At 44.6% G+C, this 17,892-nt stretch overlaps 1 protein-coding gene across 1 annotated transcript in view; it reads right to left on the reverse strand.

The window, feature by feature from the left end:
• dhcr7 (7-dehydrocholesterol reductase) overlaps window positions 1-17,892 on the reverse strand; it is an 82,987-nt gene that overhangs the window by 59,357 nt on the left and 5,738 nt on the right. Inside the window, exon 2 of the mRNA XM_072466722.1 lies at window positions 7,716-7,828. Coding sequence (XP_072322823.1) covers window positions 7,716-7,822 — 107 coding nt within the window. The 5' untranslated portion in view covers window positions 7,823-7,828. The remainder of the gene's footprint in view (window positions 1-7,715; window positions 7,829-17,892) is intronic.

Here is a 17,892-nt window from a genome sequence, read left to right on the forward strand (position 1 = left end):
CGCAAAGACATGGAGAAAACGTTCAATATTTATACAAAAGCTGTATCATTTTACAAAAATAGACCTTGTTCAAAAATGTCAATACAGTCATAACTTCTGACTAACCATGTTGTCATGGAAAGACCCTGACTCGGCTTATTTGCAGTATTTTGTCTTTAGAGGGTTTAAGACGTGCTCCTATTTTGTTTTTACCTCTGCCCTCATGATGCCTTGACGCAGATGGACCTAGGTCATGAGGAGGTTGTGTTATTAGGACATTCCTAGATCGTGGCTTTGTTATCAGGTTTTACGAAGGTCAGGCACTATTTTCCCTCTTCTGGCCTTGTATGATACGATTATGTGGATTCTTAGCTTTGTCTAGTGTGTCAGGATCTGGTCTTGGCACTAGCTGACACAACTTTCTTATACATGGCTACATAAGTTGGCTATTTTTCCCATCATGCTATTGCTGAGTTTGTACACTTTCACACCCAGCCTGGAGGCCTGGATAAATGATATGGCTGGGTTCATAAAGTTGGAGAGGATTAAGTTCGCCTTGAGAGGGTCTGCGCAGGGGTTCTACAGGCGGTGGCAACCGTTCCTAGACTATCTCGCGGAGCGTTAGAGGAAGGTCGGTCAGCAGCAGCAGCAACCTTGGGGGTGGGGGGTGGGGACTGCCTGGAAGGGTGGATGAGCAAGAGATAACATGAAGGGTTGGGGAAACTGGCACGTACGGGTGAGGGCCAGTGTACAAAGCTGTGTAAATATATCATTTTGTCATGTATATATCTTGCTCTGCGCGATTTCTCGTTTTTTTTTGTTACGGGGGGTTATTGTTTGTAAGGGAGAAAAATTGTGTTAAAAAACTTTAATAAATATATTTTTAAAAAAGAAATACTATCACCTCAATGGTGAGGGAGGATACATGGGGAAAGCATCCAGTGGAGACCATATGGGTGGAACTGAGGAACAAAAAAGGATCTCAAACTGTAATGGGTGTTGTGTATCGGCCCCTGGTAGAAGTTCTGAGGTGTTAGATTGTGTTAGCAGAAATTATGCAACTGTGTAGCAAAGGCAGAGTAGTAGCAATGTTTTTTTTTTAAAAACTTACACATAGATTGGGGAGGCAGACTGCACCTGTCAGCAAGGTGTTGAATTTCTGGAATGTGTCCAGGATAGTTTCCTGCAGCAACATGTTCTAAGGATGGCACGGTGGCGCAGTGGTTAGCACTGCTGCCTCATGTGCGCCGAGGACCCAGGTTCGATCCCGGCCCCAGGTCACTGTCAGTGTGGAATTTGCACATTCTCCCCGTATCTGCGTGGGTTTCACCCCCCCCCCCCCAGCACGGGCATTGTGGGGGCAGCATAATGGGCAGCACGGTAGCATCGTGGTTAGCACAATTGCTTCACACCTCCAGGGTCCCAGGTTCGATTCCCGGCTTGGGTCACAGTCTGTGCGGAGTCTGTACATTCTCCCCGTGTCTGCGTGGGTTTCCTCCGGGTGCTCCGGTTTCCTCCCACAGTCCAAAAATGTGCAGGTTAGGTGGATTGGCCAGGCTAAATTGTCCTTAGTGTCTAAAATTGCCCTTAGTGTTGGGTGGGGTTACTGGGTAATGGGGGTAGGGTGGAGGTGTTGACCTTGGGTAGCGTGCTCTTTCCAAGAGCCGGTGCAGACTCGATGGGCCTAATGGCCTCCTTCAGCACTGTAAATTCTATGATATCTATGATAACCCAAAGATGTGTAGCGTAGGTGGATTGGCCACGCTAAATTGACTCTTCATTGTAAAAAATTATTGGATACTCTAAATTTATTGAAAAAAATTATTTACAGTTGAAAAGGAGGATAACTTGCTGGAAGCCCGAAAAAATTAATAGTTGCTAAAGGACAGAGGCTTAATATGTATTACATAATACCATTAACGCAAGTTTAGCATTAGTAATGAGGGAATTAATGGAAGTGACAAATACCCAGGACCTGATGGTTTCCATCAGAGGGTGTTAAAGTAAGTAGGGGAGCACATTGTAGATGCCCGACTTAGAATCTTTCAGAGGTCCCTAGATGGGGTGGTCCCTCTGGACTGGAAAATAATCACTCCACTTTTTCAGAAGGGTGAAAGGGGGAAACCAGGCAATTACAGACCAGTTGGCATAACAGTTGGTGGGGAAATTGCTGGCATCTATAATCAGGGATGGGGTAACTGAACACCTCGAGAAATTTCAGTCGTCACAGAGTGCCAGAATGGGTTTGTGAAGGGAAGATCATGCCTGACTAATCTTATTGAATTTTTTGAAGAGGCGACCAAGGTGCTGGACAGAGGAATGTCGATGGATTTAATTTATATGGACTTCCAGAAGGTATTTAATATAGTCCCACATAAGGGACTGTGTATTAAGGTGGGAGTCCACGGAGCTGAGGGTAAATTATTGGCATGGGTGGGAAATTAGTTGAATGGCAGGTGCGAGACTGCGGATAATGGGTAATTACTCTAATTAGCAGGAGGTGACTGCTGGTGTACCACAGGGATCTGTGTTGGGACCTCAAATATTCATTAATGACTTGGATGATGGCATAGAAAGTCAATTTCCAAATTTGCAGATGACACAAAGTTAGGTGGCATTGTAGACAGCCTGGATGATAGCATAAAATTGCAAGAAGTTATTGACAGACTAGGTTAATGGGCAAAGTTGTGGCAGATGGAATTCAATGTAAGCAATTGTGAGGTGAACCATTTTGGAACAAAAAAGGATAGAGCAGAGCACTTTCGAAATGTAAAGGGGTTAGGTACAGTGGATGTTCAAAGAGACTTGGGGATTTAGCTGCACAGAGCCTTACAATGCCAGGAACAAGTGCGGAAAATAATCAAAAAGGCTAATGGAATGCAAGCCTTTGTATCTAGAGGATTGGAGTATAAAGATACAGAAGTTATGCTGCAGCTTTACACAACTCTAGTTAGACCCCACTTGGAGTCACTGTGTACAATTCTGGGCACCACACCATAGGAAGGCTATTTTGGCCTTGGAGGGAGTGCAACGTAGGTTTACAAAAATGATTACACAAATTAGGGCTGCTTTCGCTAGAATTTAGAAGGCTGCTGTGTGACCTGATCGAGAGGTTTCAGATATTAACAGGGAAAGACAAGGTACATAAAACTATTTCCACTAATTGGAGATTTTAAAACTAGGGGGTATAGTTGAAAACGTAGGGCCAGGCCATTCAGGAGAGATGTTAGGATGCACTTAGCTTTAGCTTGATTGCCACGTGGACCGAAGTTCAGTGAAAAGTATTTTCTGCTTACAGTCCAAGCAGATTGTTCCAACATGATAAACATGTGATAAATATACAATGTAAACATACATAGAACTGTAATGAACAATACATGGAGCCCCCAACATCAGAAAACATAAATGCATTTTATTCCTTGGACATCGAGAGGAGTTCAGACTTAGTACTGCGACAGGAGAAAAATGGAAACTATCTGATTCGGTGCGAAGCACGATCTTCCATGACAATTGTGAACCTTTGAATGGAATATTAGCATTTTCAAATTTAATTAATAAATGTTATTCATGATTTAAGTGGTCGGGCAGCACAGTAGCACAGTGGTTAACACTGTAGCTTCACAGCTCCAGGGTCCCAAGTTCGATTCCCGGCTTGGGTCACTGTCTGTGCAGAGTCTGCACGTTCTCTGCGTGGGTTTCCTCCGGGTGCTCCGGTTTCCTCCCACAAGTCCCGAAAGACGTGCTTGTTAGGTAATTTGGACATTCTGAATTCTCCCTCAGTGTACCCGAACAGTACCAGAGTGTAGCTGTAGCCAGTTAAAATGGCTAACTCCCAATTTAGAATGGCTAATCCCGATTTAAAATGGCGAACGGCAAAGGCTGATGGGAAAATCAGCCAACAGGACTAAAACAAGCAGCTGCAGGTAGACTGTGTATTCACCTCTGGGAAGACCAGACAAGATCGATACCAGTAACCATCAGCACAACAAAACACCAGCCATCTGCATACTAATGAGCAATCCCCGGGAACAATGTGCAACATTTTAGACACACAAAGCCAACCCAGACTCATCGGCGCCAGCAAAAGCCTACACAAAGGGAGGTGAACGACCACCTCAAGATCGCCCATCGATCAAGGAATCGCTCCAGCATTGGAGAATATCGAACCAAATGATTGGGACAAAGTCCAATCACTTGGAACCAGGTACAGGGTCCACCCTGAAAGGCCGGAAGCCCCTGGGGACTATAAGAATAGGGTCCAAGTTCAAATCGACCCTTCTGCACCCTTCTTCGTCTTCGAACTGGGTCACTCAGCAACGCAGACCAACCCTTGACAGTGACCGGTGCAGCCATCGTGAAACATCCCGTAAGTCTTACTTCAACGCTCGCAATGAGATAGGCGCTCCTAGCTATCAGTCTGTAACAGCTTCGAATCCCACAGGCTCAGAACCCAAAAGAAAGACCATTCGTTTCCCTGACCTGGTGGGCCAGTTCCAAGTTAAGTATTGGCCTGTTAGTTGTAGGAAGTAGCTTAGACATAGAATTTATGCATGAGTATTGATTACTGTATATAATAAATGTGCTTTGATTTAACTCTTACTAAGCGGTGTATTGGATTATTGATCATTACTCGGACTTGAACCACGTGGCGGTATCAGAAAGATACCTGGTGACTCAAGAGCAAAGGTGATAGAACAGAGCAATTAAACTAAGGCAAAAGTTAGCAACATAGCGACTAGGGGATTTTCACAGTAACTTCATTGCAGTGTTAATGTGAGCCTACTTGTGACAATAAAGATTATTATATGGAGTGTAGCGATACTCAGCAGAGAAGCTAGAAACAGAGAAAATAGGAGTAGGAGGCCATTCGGCCCTTCAAGCCCACTCCGTCATTCATTATCATGGCTGATCATCCAACTCAATAGCCTAATCCCGTTTCCCACATATCCTATGATCCCCTTCATCCCAAGTGCTATATCTAATTGCTTCTTGAAACCATATAATGTTTTAGACTCAACTACTTCCTGTGGTAACAAATTGCATAGTTTCACCACTATCTGGATGAAGAGATTTCTCCTTATCACTGTCCTAAATGGTCTACCCCACACCCTCAGACTGTGACCCTTGGTTCTGGACACACCCACCATCGGGAACATCCTTCCTGCATCTACCCTGTCCAGTTCTGTTAATATTAAAGGTTTCTATGATATCCCCCTTCATTCTTCTGAACTGCAGTGAATACAATCCTAACCGCTGCAATCTCTCCTTGTACATCACTCCTGTGAACTCAGGAATCAGTCTGGTAAACATTCACTACACTCCCTCTATAGCTAGAACATCCTTCCTCAGATAAGCAGACCACAACTGCACACAATAATCCAGGTGTGGCCTCACCAAGGCCCTGTATAAATGCACAAAGACATCACTGCTCCTGTACTCAAATCCTCTCATAATGAAGGCCAGCATATAATTTGCCTTCTTCACCGCCTGCTGCACCTGCATGCTTACCTTCAGTGACTGGTATGCAAGGACACCCAGGTCTCGTTGCAAGTTCTGGTATCCTCGTACACCAGTGTGTACGAGGACGATGTGTGGAGAGATCAGTTCAGTCTATAAGAGGGTCATTCAGGAGTCTGGTAACAGCGGGGAAGAAGCTGTTTTTGAACCTGTTAGTGCGTGTTCTCAGACTTTTGCATCGCCTGCCTGATGGAAGAGGTTGGAAGAGAGAATAACCCAGGTGGGAGGGGTCTTTGATTATGCTGCCCGCTTTCCCCAGGCAGCGGGAGGTGTAGACAGAGACAATGGATGGGAGGTGGGTTACCCTGATGGACTGGGCTGTGTTCACGACTCTCTGTATTTTCTTACTTTTTCACTCAAAGGATGGTAGAAGTTTGTATCTCTCTCCCACAAACTGCAGTTGAACCTAGAACAATTTTTAATTTAGAGTCTGAGACTGTGTAATATCCCACACGGAACCTACAGGGTGGCAATGCTCTTCTTTCCAATGATCCTCGCGGAATACGAGCTCCCCCACTAGGGGCGGGGTATGTCAATTAACCCATGTATAAAAGGTTGGCCAGTAAGGCACCGGGTACCAGATTAGGAAGGAACCCAGTTGGGATCATCTACTGGGTAGCATACGTATCGTTTCTGTAAATAAAACTTTGTTTCTTAATTTACTCGGTGTGGACTCCCTGTCCCTTATTAAAGATGGATAGATTTTTGGTTTGAACATAGAACATACAGTGCAGAAGGAGGCCCTTCGGCCCATCGAGTCTGCTCTGACCCACTTAAGCCCTCACTTCCACCCTGTCCCCTTAACCCAATAACCCCTCCTATACTTTTTTGGGACACTAAGGGCAATTTAGCATGGCCAATCCACCTAACCTGCACGTCTTTGGACTGTGGGAGGAAACCGGAACACCCGGAGGAAACCCACGCAGACACGGGGAGAACGTGCAGACTCCGCACAGACAGTGACCTAGCGGGGAATCAAACCTGGGACCCTGGAGCTGTGAAGCCACAGTGCTAGCCACGTGTGCTACCATGCTGCCCTATCTTTGTTCAGCAAAGATATTAAGGAATGCGGGCCAAAGGCAGATATATGGAGTTGGGTCACAGATCGGTCGTGATCTCACTAAATGGTGGTACAGGCTCGAGGGGTTGAATGGTCTACCCCTGTTCCTATGTAAAGCGATGAGCGACTGGGAAAGTTAGAGTTCTCATCGATTTCAATCTTGGGGTGGGGGGTCACATTTAGAGGGGGTGGAATTACTGTAATGTACCACCAATTAAATCTACAACACAGTCTGGTAGTAGAATACACGGAGTCTTGTCCATCTTTCATCCATGTGCTTCTTCACCTGATCTGCCTCCCAGTCAGCAACATCTGGAAAACTCTTCTACTTGTTTCCAATTATCTTCCCCTCCCTATGTTTGCAACCTCCCCCAAACCTCTAACTCTGTAATCGTGTGCATCCCTCCACCTGTCCAAATGTCTCCTTTCTTGTCAGTGTCTCCAATGAAATGCCTGCTTTATTTATACAAAAGTAAAGTAGTTTTTTTCATTGAATGTGGACGTCACGGACAAGGCCAACATTCGTTGCCCATCCCTAATTGCCTTTGACCCTGGTAACCTTCTCGGCCATTTCAGAGGGCAGTTAAGAATCAACCACATTGCTGTGGGTCTGGAGTCACATGTAGGCCAGAACGGGCAAGGATGGCAGATTTCCTTCCCTAATTTACATCAATGATAGTTGGCATGGTCACCATTACTACAACTAGGTTTATATTCCAAATTTTTTTATCAATTGAATTTAAATCCCACTAGTTGCCAGGGTGGGATTTGAACCCATGCACTCTGGACTATTAGACCATCAGCATTACCATTGATTGATGCAAGGATTTTGGGAATAGAAGACTTAAATCCTGGATGTCCAAACTAATTTGAATGGATATGCAGCATTTCCTTAAATTGTACGTTTTCCAAAAAATATTCAGCAAGAAAATGAAGCCGAAAATAAATGGATAATTGGGGGGGGGGGGGGGGGGGGAATTGCATTTATATGGTGCCTTATTGCATTTCTCAAAGCACTTCACCAAGAATGAATTAGTTAGAAATTCAGGTAATGTTTTAACACGAGTAAATATGCAGTGTAACTCCCACGCACACCACCAGGCCCAAGATTGTCTCCATGTGGTAAAGATTTGTTGTCTGTTAAATATTCATTCCTTACCAGGCTCTGCCCCATTGTCCCACTTGTTCTTTCTCATTTGGGCCAACTCCGTTTGCAGGATCTTTGCTGTGCCTTTTTACAGCTTCCATGGATTGTGTGGCCGTCATGGCGGTCTGTTACAAAAGGACAGACAAGTAGTGGTTGGTTTATGTGCAAATAAAGGCATAGTTATTATTCACAACAACATTGGCAGCCCTGTACCATAAACAGATCATTGCGGCTGCCAATTAGATGGTTATCGTCTGACAGGAGGCTTTACTCTGATTCTCTGAGTAATCAGATCGGCAGAGAGGGTTGAAACCCAAGATTTGGTTTTATTCATGCCACAAATTTTTAATGTTTCAGCAGTTCCACAAGTATAATTATTGAAGTTATATCCTTTTCTAGAAGGATTTCCATGCGGTATTCACGCAGCTACAAGCAGGTAAGCACATTTTCCTTGTGGAGGTTTCTGGAATCGTGCCAGTGCGATTGCATGGCCAAGACTGCCCAGGGTATTAGTCTGACGGCAGCTCTTTATTCTGCTGGTTTCTCATGGTCACAACAGAGTCAACACAACATCCCATAATCCAATACAAATATCATAGCCTGTATAACCAGTGTTCACGGTGGTTCAGGGTGATAGCACACTCATCTCTTGGTTAGAATGGTGTTGGTTCAAGCCCCAAGACTGCCACTCCAGAGCAGTACTGAAGCACTGCTGCACTGTGTGAGCGTCGCTGGCTGGGCTGGCATTTATTGCCCACCCCTGAGGGCATTTAAGAGTCAACCACATTGCTGTGGATCTGGAGTCACATGTAGGTCAGACCGGGTAAGGACGGCAGATTTCCTTCCCTAAAGGACATCAGTGAACCAGATGGGTTTTTACGACAATCGACAATGGTTTCATGATCACCTTTAGATTTTTAATTCCAGATTTTTATTGAAGTCAAATTTCACCATCTGCCCGGTGGGATTCGAGCCCGGGGCCAGAGAGTATAACTCTGGGTCACTGAATTACTAGTCCAGTGACAATACCACAAAGCCACTGCCTCAGGCAGACATTAAACACGGTCTGTGTGGAGTCTGCACGTTCTCCCCGTGTCTGCGTGGGTTTCCTCCGGGTGCTCCGGTTTCCTCCCACAAGTCTCGAAAGACGTGCTGTTAGGTGATTTGGACATTCTGAATTCTCCCTCTGTGTACCCGAACAGGCGCCGGAATGTGGCGACAAGGAGAATTTCACAGTAACTTCATTGTAGCGTTAATGTAAGCCTACTTGTGACAATATTATTATTAAACTGAGGCGAAATCTGCCTCTTCAGTAGTGGATGGCGCTCTGTCCTGGTCAATATTTCTGTCAAAATCATGAGAACAGATTAACTGGTCGTTATCATCTGGTTTTGGAAGCTTGCCATGCACAAATTGGCTGCCACATTGCCCACATTATAATAGTGATTAGTATTTAATGGTCTGAAAAGTGATTAGGGGCATCCTCTGGTCATGAAATATGCATATCTTTCTTTTCTTAAATATGGACCTGGATGGCACAGTGGCTTAAGTACTGCCCTTTCACCTCTGGAACCTAGGTTCAAATAACACCCCTTGCTGCTCTTCCTAGGTTTACCAGTGAGGGTGGGTGTTTCTCTAAAGCTGTGGCCAAGTCTGGGTAGAGGACATTCAACTCATGGTGGGATTTCAACCCTGCTCTCAATGCATTAGCACGGGCCTCTGGATTACTAGATCAGCAACGTCAACCACTATCCCACCATCTCCACTTGTTGATGTAAGGAACTTGGGAATGTCAGGCTTGATTCCTTGTTGCCCAAACTAATGTGAACAGATATGCAGGTTTTCCTTCAATTGCACATTTTCTAAAAAATGTTCAGCACAAAAATGAAGGCGGAAAATAAATGGATAATTAGAAAATACATTGCACAGGTAAATATTGGTTAGAGGAAACTACCAAGCCTGCTTGTGAAGAAGACATGGAGACTAGGGTGCTTTGGTAGACTATTTATTACTCGCTAAAAAGCTTACTTCTCCACTGTAAGACCAGGATGACTCTTTATATACCACTGTGAATATACTTAATATAATTATTACCCAACGCCTATTAACCTTTTTTTAAAATTTAGAATACCCAATTATTTTTTCCAATTAAGGGGCAATTGAACGTGGCCAATCCACCTAACTTGCAAATCTTTGGGTTGTGGGGGTGAAGCCCACACAGACACGGGGAGAACGTGCAAACTCCACACAGACAGTGACCCAGGGCCGGGATTCGAACCCGGGTCCTCAGCGCCATAGGCAGCAATGCTAACCACTGTGCCACCGTGCTGCCCTCTATTAACCTTATTATCTGAAACTACTGGGTATTGTACATCCATCAATATTGGATACAAACAATTATACGGTATAAATTCCACACACACTGCCAGGCCACACTAATCTCATGATAGCCCTCACGTGGTGAAGTCCCATTGTACTTTCATTTTCTTAACAGGATCTTCCCCATTTTCCCCACATGTTCCTGCTCACTTGGACCTTTTGCAAAATTTGTCATTAATTTTTAGGCAACTGAGACCATCCACACCAGTCTTTACTTGAACAAGCCCACCCTCTGGCTGCTAATTGGGAGGGGATCGCAGTTGGTGAGCAAGTGAATTGACAGTCTCGCCATTGCAAACAAAAGATCAGATTGTTCCCTGAAGAAAGGGCGAGAATCTTTACGGGGAATTAAAAAGTGTGATGCAGGACAACACCCATCAGCTGATTTTGCATCAGCAATGAGGTGGCAAAAGACTTTTGTGCGAATTTGAAATTCAAAGCATTCCTGCTTCTGTGTAGCTGTTGGTATTTTTCTGTTCCCTCTGTAGTTTATCCCAAGCTGTTTAATTTACTGTTGGGAGGGTTCAGTTAAAAGTCAAGGCTCGAGTACAAACACTGTAATCATTTGTGGGCTTGTAACACCTACAGTTCGCTGGTTAGTCCTTAGTGTTTAAAAAAAAGCTTTTGTCTTCACTAATCAAGACTGTTGAGAAAAGTTATGTATTTAAAAAGGAAAACATCCAGGGAGGACAAAAAGAGTTTATTTAACAGTGTACCGGGGGAATCTCGGGTTCCTGCTGATTGTAGCAGGCCACATCATTACCACCAATTTAAGTTCTTGAGATCTCTTTACAACAGGAGGCACACTCCCTGTTATGACACAGGGTTAAGACTTTGCTGCCTTAAAGCAGGGGGAGAAGAAAGAACATGGTGATATGATCTATAAAATGGTTTACTACTAAAATAAGGAAACGTTATTTACAAAGAGGCTGTTCATAGGATTAATTTATTTTGTATTCTGCATTATTCAAGCCGACAATCCGAGGCGTCACTCATGCGGTTTCAAATCCAGCACGGCACTTTATCATAGTTCATTTGCCAACGCATGCATATGATAGTGCCATGAAACAGCAGGCAATTTGGTCAAAGTCTACGATACCAGCACGTTATAACAGCATCTACAACAACTTTTTAAAAAATATAACTTTAACGTAATAAAACATCCCAAGGTACTTCCCAGGAGTTTTATGAAACAAAGTAATTACTTCAAAAAGTTAAAAGCAAAATACTGGGGGTGCTGGAAATATGAAATAAGAACAGAAAATGCTGGAAAAACTCAGCAGGTCTGGCAGTGTCTGTGGAGAGGGAAACAGAGACAGGTTTGCTGAATCTTTCTGGCATTTTCTGTTTTAATTTCACACCTCCAACGTTCTTCATTGGCTGAAAAGCACCTGGGAAGGCGCCGTATAAAAGCACGTTTGCTAATTTGCAACAGGAATTCCAAATCACTACTTTAGTCGGAGGTGGCGAGATCAGAGAGGACAGCTGTGGCAATATCGCTGTTATGTAGTTATGTTCGGCTCAAATGCTGACTCAAAAGCAACATGCACTCGCATTTTGCACCAGCCAGATTATTAATGCAGCACACCTTTCTTCCATCAAACCAGCGCTATCTGTCACCATGTATCACAAACACGAAGAATATCTTAATGTCCAAAAATGCTACTCTGCAAATGCCAATCCACAGACAGTAGAACCAATCTTTCGAACACATAACGAATGGGACAAAAGCACAGAGAACCCAAGTCATTCTGCTTGGCACACACATTAACAGAGGTTGTTCCTAATGAAAGTCAGATTGCAACTGGGCAGATTAAAATTACTTCCCCATTGCCAAACAACGTTACAGGATAGGGACTGTAGCTAAATATGCGAAGGGCTTTTGAAGATTCAGGTCTAATCACCTGTCTCACGTTCACAGACATCAGTGCAGACAGGAAACATTTTTATGATTGAATTTCTGTCACGGGCGTCGCTGCAAGGCCCAGAATGTATCGCCCATTCCTAATTGCTCTTCCGTGAAGGTGGTGGTGAACTGCCTTCTTGGCCAATGTGTTGTGGTCTAGTGGCTCCCAACCTTTTATGCGTCACGGCACACCTATATGTGGTAAAAGATCTTAAGACATACCTGCTATTTTCTCCAACTGAACTGCCCTCTCGCAAAAGCCTTTTATCTCTAAAACCCCCCAAAACAGGTTAAAGCCACCATTTTAAGAAGTTTACAGTGAAAGCCTAATCCCCATTTACATGTCAAATGCAATATTGGAGCCTGTTTCTCCTTTTCTTAACTTTACTGATCCCTGTTTCGCTGTCTTATTCTCTTACTGGCAACTTTTATTTTTAAAAACTCTGCCCCGTCTTTTTTCCAACATCTCCCCGGTCGGTCTCCCTCGCCTCTCCCAGGCTTTTGCGCCCTTTTTTGGTTTTTTGCCTTGCGGTTAGCATCTCCTATTCCTGAAGACCCCGGGATCTCCTGCGCACGAGTCAGCCGGGAAAGGGTGACACGTCCGCGGCTCGGAATGTTTGATGCTTTCAGAACCATGCATGCGGCGGCCGGGAAAAGGGCCACGCATGGGTAGAACGGATTTATTTGAAAAAACATCGGTTAGTCCCATGCGCATGACCAATGTTAAAAATCCGAACCGTGCATGTCTGGTTCACGCATGGTTCAGATTACCAACATAAAACATTCTGAGGCCAGAGGTTCATTGTGACTTTGAGATGCCGACCAGAGGACTGAAAAAAAAGATTAGATTTACTTTATTTTCAATAAGGTTGAATCATTTTGAATCTTATTTTGCGACACATTTGTGGAGCATTCACAGCACATCAGTGTTGCGTGGCACACTGGTTGGGAACCTCTGTGTAGGTACACCCAGTGTCATTCGGAAGGGAGTTCCAGGATTTTGACTCAGTGACAGTGAAGGAACAGTGATAAAATTATAAGTCAGGATGGTGTGTGGATATTGCAAGTGGTGGTATTGACATGCACCTGATGCTGTTGTCCTTCTAGGTGGTAGAGGCTGCTGGTTTTGATGCTTGTGACACAATCCTAACGAGTAACACCATAATTGTCGTGCAAACAAGTTGCCGTAAACCTGTTATGGGCCATTGCTCCTCTAATATCTTGACGATGCTAACTTACACAAGCTGCTCCATTGTGGAACCTACCAGTCTTCTATGTTTTATGAAGGGGGAAACCAACTGCAAATGAAGCACCAGAGAACAGATTTGTTGAGAGGAAACAACTCCTGATCCGCAAAAGATAAGTAAAATTCCAGAATGCTTCCACCAACTACTTTGGGCAGCAAAGTAGCAGCACAGTGGTTAGCACTGTTGCTTCACAGCGCATGCGACCTGGGTTCGATTCCCGGCTTGGGTCACCATCTGTGTGGAGTTGCACGTTCTCCCTGTGTCTGCGTGGGTTTCCTCCGGGTGCTCCGGTTTCCTCCCACAAGTCCTGAAAGACGTGCTTGTTAGATGAATTGGACATTCTCAATTCTCCCTCCGTGTACCCGAACAGGCACTGGAATGTGGCGACTTGGCGATTTTCACAGTAACTTCATTGCAGTGTTAATGGAAGCCTACTTGGGACACTAATAAAAATTATTATTCCTCCACAGATATTTCGCCATCATTTTAGTTTTACATAAACCTGCACAAGATTGCGCCGGTGTGTGGCGGCTCTCCGTGAGCTCTCTCCCACAGATCCTGTTCCTACATCTCTTATAACCATACTAACCCTTTAAAACTTAATTCTAACACGATCTCTAACCTTTCTCTTTTGTTTACTTACATGTCTGAAGATCCTCCGACGCCTCTTGACCCGACCCGGCAGGACTCCTCCAACGACCCGACCCTGACCTGGAAGTGGAAGGGGCCCGACGTGGAAGTCCAACCGGGACCTCACGTGGAAATTGGCCCGGCTCCCGGAGCGCCCAACCCGGCCTGAGAAGCGACACCTGCCCCTGGAGGCCCGAACCAGTTTCCGGAACGCCGGACCCGGCCTAGGAAGCAACCCTGGTCCCCGGAGGCCCGACCCGGCTCCCGACAGCACGTCGGAAAATCGGACCACACGACGATACTCCTTCTCCTGGCATACAAGCAGAAACTTACGCAGAAGAATCTGGTTCAGAATGTTGTGCAATGCTGGTCCGAGGCAACAGAAGAGCTCCTATGGGACTGCTTGGAGTCAGTGGACTGGTCCATATTCAAGAACTCAGTGGCCAACCTTAACGAGTATGCCACCACTGTCACTGACTTCACCAGCAAACGTTTAGAAGACTACGTGCCAAAGAAGGCAGTACGTGCGTTCCCCAACCGGAAACTGTGGTTTATCTGGGAGATTCACTCCCTACTGAAGGCCAGATCTGAGGTGTTCAAGACAGACGACCCAGACCGATACAAGAAATCCAAGTATGACCTCCGCAAAGCCATCAGGGATGCCAAGAGACAATACTAGACTAAGCTAGAGTCACTGACTACCTACATTTGATTTCATTTATTTATTGTCCAAAGTACAGTGAAAGGTACTTTTTTGCGACCAAGGAAACATAAGAACATAAGAACTAGGAGCAGGAGTAGGCCACCTGGCCCCTCGAGCCTGCTCCACCATTCAATGAGATCATGGCTGATCTTTTGTGGACTCAGCTCCACTTTCCGGCCCGAACACCATAACCCTTAATCCCTTTATTCTTCAAAAAACTATCTATCTTTATCTTAAAAACATTTAATGAATGAGCCTCTACTGCTTCACTGGGCAAGGAATTCCATAGATTCACAACCCTTTGGGTGAAGAACTTCCTCCTAAACGCAGTCCTAAATCTACTTCCCCTTATTTTGAGGCTATGCCCCCTAGTTCTGCTTTCACCCGCCAGTGGAAACAACCAGCCCGCATCTATCCTATCTATTCCCTTCATAATCTTATATGTTTCTATAAGATCCCCCTCATCCTTCTAAATTTCAACGAGTACAGTCCCAGTCTACTCAACCTCTCCTCGTAATCCAACCCCTTCAGCTCTGGGATTAACCTAGTGAATCTCCCCTGCACACCCTCCAGTGCCAGTACGTCCTTTCTCAAGTAAGGAGACCAAAACTGAACACAATACTCCAGCTGTGGCCTCACTAACACCTTATACAATTGCAGCATAACCTCCCTAGTCTTAAACTCCATCCCTCTAGCAATGAAGGACAAACTTCCATTTGCCTTCTTAATCACCTGTTGCACATGTAAACCAACTTTTTGCGACTCATGCACTAGCACACCCAGGTCTGTCTGCATAGCAGCATGTTTTAATATTTTATAGTTTAAATAATAATCCCTTTTGCTGTTATTCCTACCAAAATGGATAACCTCACATTTGTCAACATTGTATTCCATCTGCCAGACCCTAGCCCATTCACTTAGCCTATCCAAATCCCTCTGCAGACTCCCAGTATCCTCTGCACGTTTTGCTTTACCACTTATCTTAGTGTCGTCTGCAAACTTGGACACATTGCCCTTGGTCCCCAACTCCCAACTCCAAATCATCTATGTAAATTGTGAACAGTTGTGGGCCCAACACTGATCCCTGAGGGACACCACTAGCTACTGATTGCCAACCAGAGAAACACCCATTAATCCCCACTCTTTGCTTTCTATTAATTAACCAATCCTCTATCCATGCTACTACTTTCCCCTTAATGCCATGCATCTTTATCTTATGCAACAACCTTTTGTGTGGCACCTTGTCAAAGGCTTTCTGGAAATCCAGATATACCACATCCATTGGCTCCCCATTATCTACCGCACTGTTAATGTCCTCAAAAAATTCCACAAAATTAATTAGGCATGACCTGCCCTTTATGAACCCATGCTGCGTCTGCCCAATGGGACAATTTCCATCCAGAAGCCTCGCTATTTCTTCCTTGATGATAGATTCCAGCATCTTCCCTACTACCGAAGTTAAGCTCACTGGCCTATAATTACCTGCTTTCTGCCTACCTCCTTTTTTAAACAGTGGTGTCACGTTTGCTAATTTCCAATCCGCCGGGACCAACCCCAGAGTCTAGTGAATTTTGGTAAATTATCACTAGTGCATTTGCAATTTCCCTAGCCATCTCTTTTAGCACTCTGGAATGCATTCCATTAGGTCCAGGAGACTTGTCTACCTTTAGCCCCATTAGCTTGCCCATCACTACCTCCTTGGTGATAACAATCCTCTCAAGGTCCTCACCTGTCATAGCCTCATTTCCATCAGTCACTGGCATGTTATTTGTGTCTTCCACTGTGAAGACCGACCCAAAAAACCTGTTCAGTTCCTCAGCCATTTCCTCATCTCCCATTATTAAATCTCCCTTCTCATCCTCTAAAGGACCAATGTTTACCTTAGCCACTCTTTTTTGTTTTATGTATTTGTAGAAACTTTTACTATCTGTTTTTATATTCTGAGCAAGTTTACTCTCATAATCTATCTTACTCTTCTTTATAGCTTTTTTAGTAGCTTTCTGTTGCCCCCTAAAGATTTCCCAGTCCTCTAGTCTCCCACTGATCTTTGCTACTTTGTATGTTTTTTCCATCAATTTGATACTCTCCCTTATTTCCTTAGATATCCACGGTCGATTTTCCCTCTTTTTACCGTCCTTCCTTTTTGTTGGTATAAACCTTTGCTAAGCACTGTGAAAAATTACTTGGAAGGTTCTCCACTGTTCCTCAACTGTTTCACTATAAAGTCTTTGCTCCCAGTCTACCTTAGCTAGTTCTTCTCTCATCCCATTGTAATCTCCTTTGTTTAAGCACAAAACACTAGTGCTTGATTATACCTTCTCACCCTCCATCTGTATTTTAAATTCCACCATATTGTGATCGCTCCTTCCGAGTGGATCCCTAACTATGAGATCCTGAATCAATCCTGTCTCATTACACAGGACCAGATCTAGGACCGCTTGTTCCCTCGTAGGTTCCATGACATACTGTTCTAGGAAACTATCGCGGATACCTTCTATAAACTCCTCCTCAAGGCTGCCTTGACCGACCTGGTTAAACCAATCAACATGTAGATTAAAATGCCCCATGATAACTGCTGTACCATTTCTACATGCATCCGTTATTTCTTTGTTTATTGCCTGCCCCACCATAATGTTACTATTTGGTGGCCTATAGATTACTCCTATCAGTGACTTTTTCGCCTTACTATTCCTGATTTCCACCCAAATGGATTCAACCTTATCCTCCATAGCACCGATGTCATCCCTTACTGTTGCCCGGATATCATCCTTAAATACAGAGCTACACCACCTCCCTTACCATCCACTCTGTCCTTCCGAATAGTTTGATACCCTCGAAACACAGTAGACAAAAAAAAAGTAGATAGTTACAGTGAATGCAAAAAGTTACACAGTACATCGACAAATCAGTAATTAGTTACAGTATGGAATAAGGGTAAAATAACAAAGCAAGTACGACATAAGCAAGAGCAGCATAGAGCGTCGTGAATAGTGTTCTTACAGGGAACAGATCAGTCCGAGGGAGAGTCGTTGGTAACTGTGGGGAAGAAGCTGTTCCTATATCTGGATGTAGGGATGTTCAGACTTCTGTACCTTCTGCCTGATGGAAGAATCTGGAAGAAGGCAATGCCTGGGTGGGAGGGGTCTCTGATAATGCTGTCTGCCTTCCTGAGGCAGGGGAGGTGTAGACAGAATCAATGGAAGGATGGCAAGCTTGTGTGATGCGTTGGGCTGAGTTCACCACACTCTGTAGTTTCTTGCGATCGTGGACCGAGCAGTTGCCATACCAGGCTGTGATGCAGCCGGATAGGATGCTCTCTATCGC

Source organism: Scyliorhinus torazame, chromosome 10 (assembly GCF_047496885.1).
Source record: "Scyliorhinus torazame isolate Kashiwa2021f chromosome 10, sScyTor2.1, whole genome shotgun sequence".
In the NCBI taxonomy this organism is placed as follows: domain Eukaryota; kingdom Metazoa; phylum Chordata; class Chondrichthyes; order Carcharhiniformes; family Scyliorhinidae; genus Scyliorhinus; species Scyliorhinus torazame.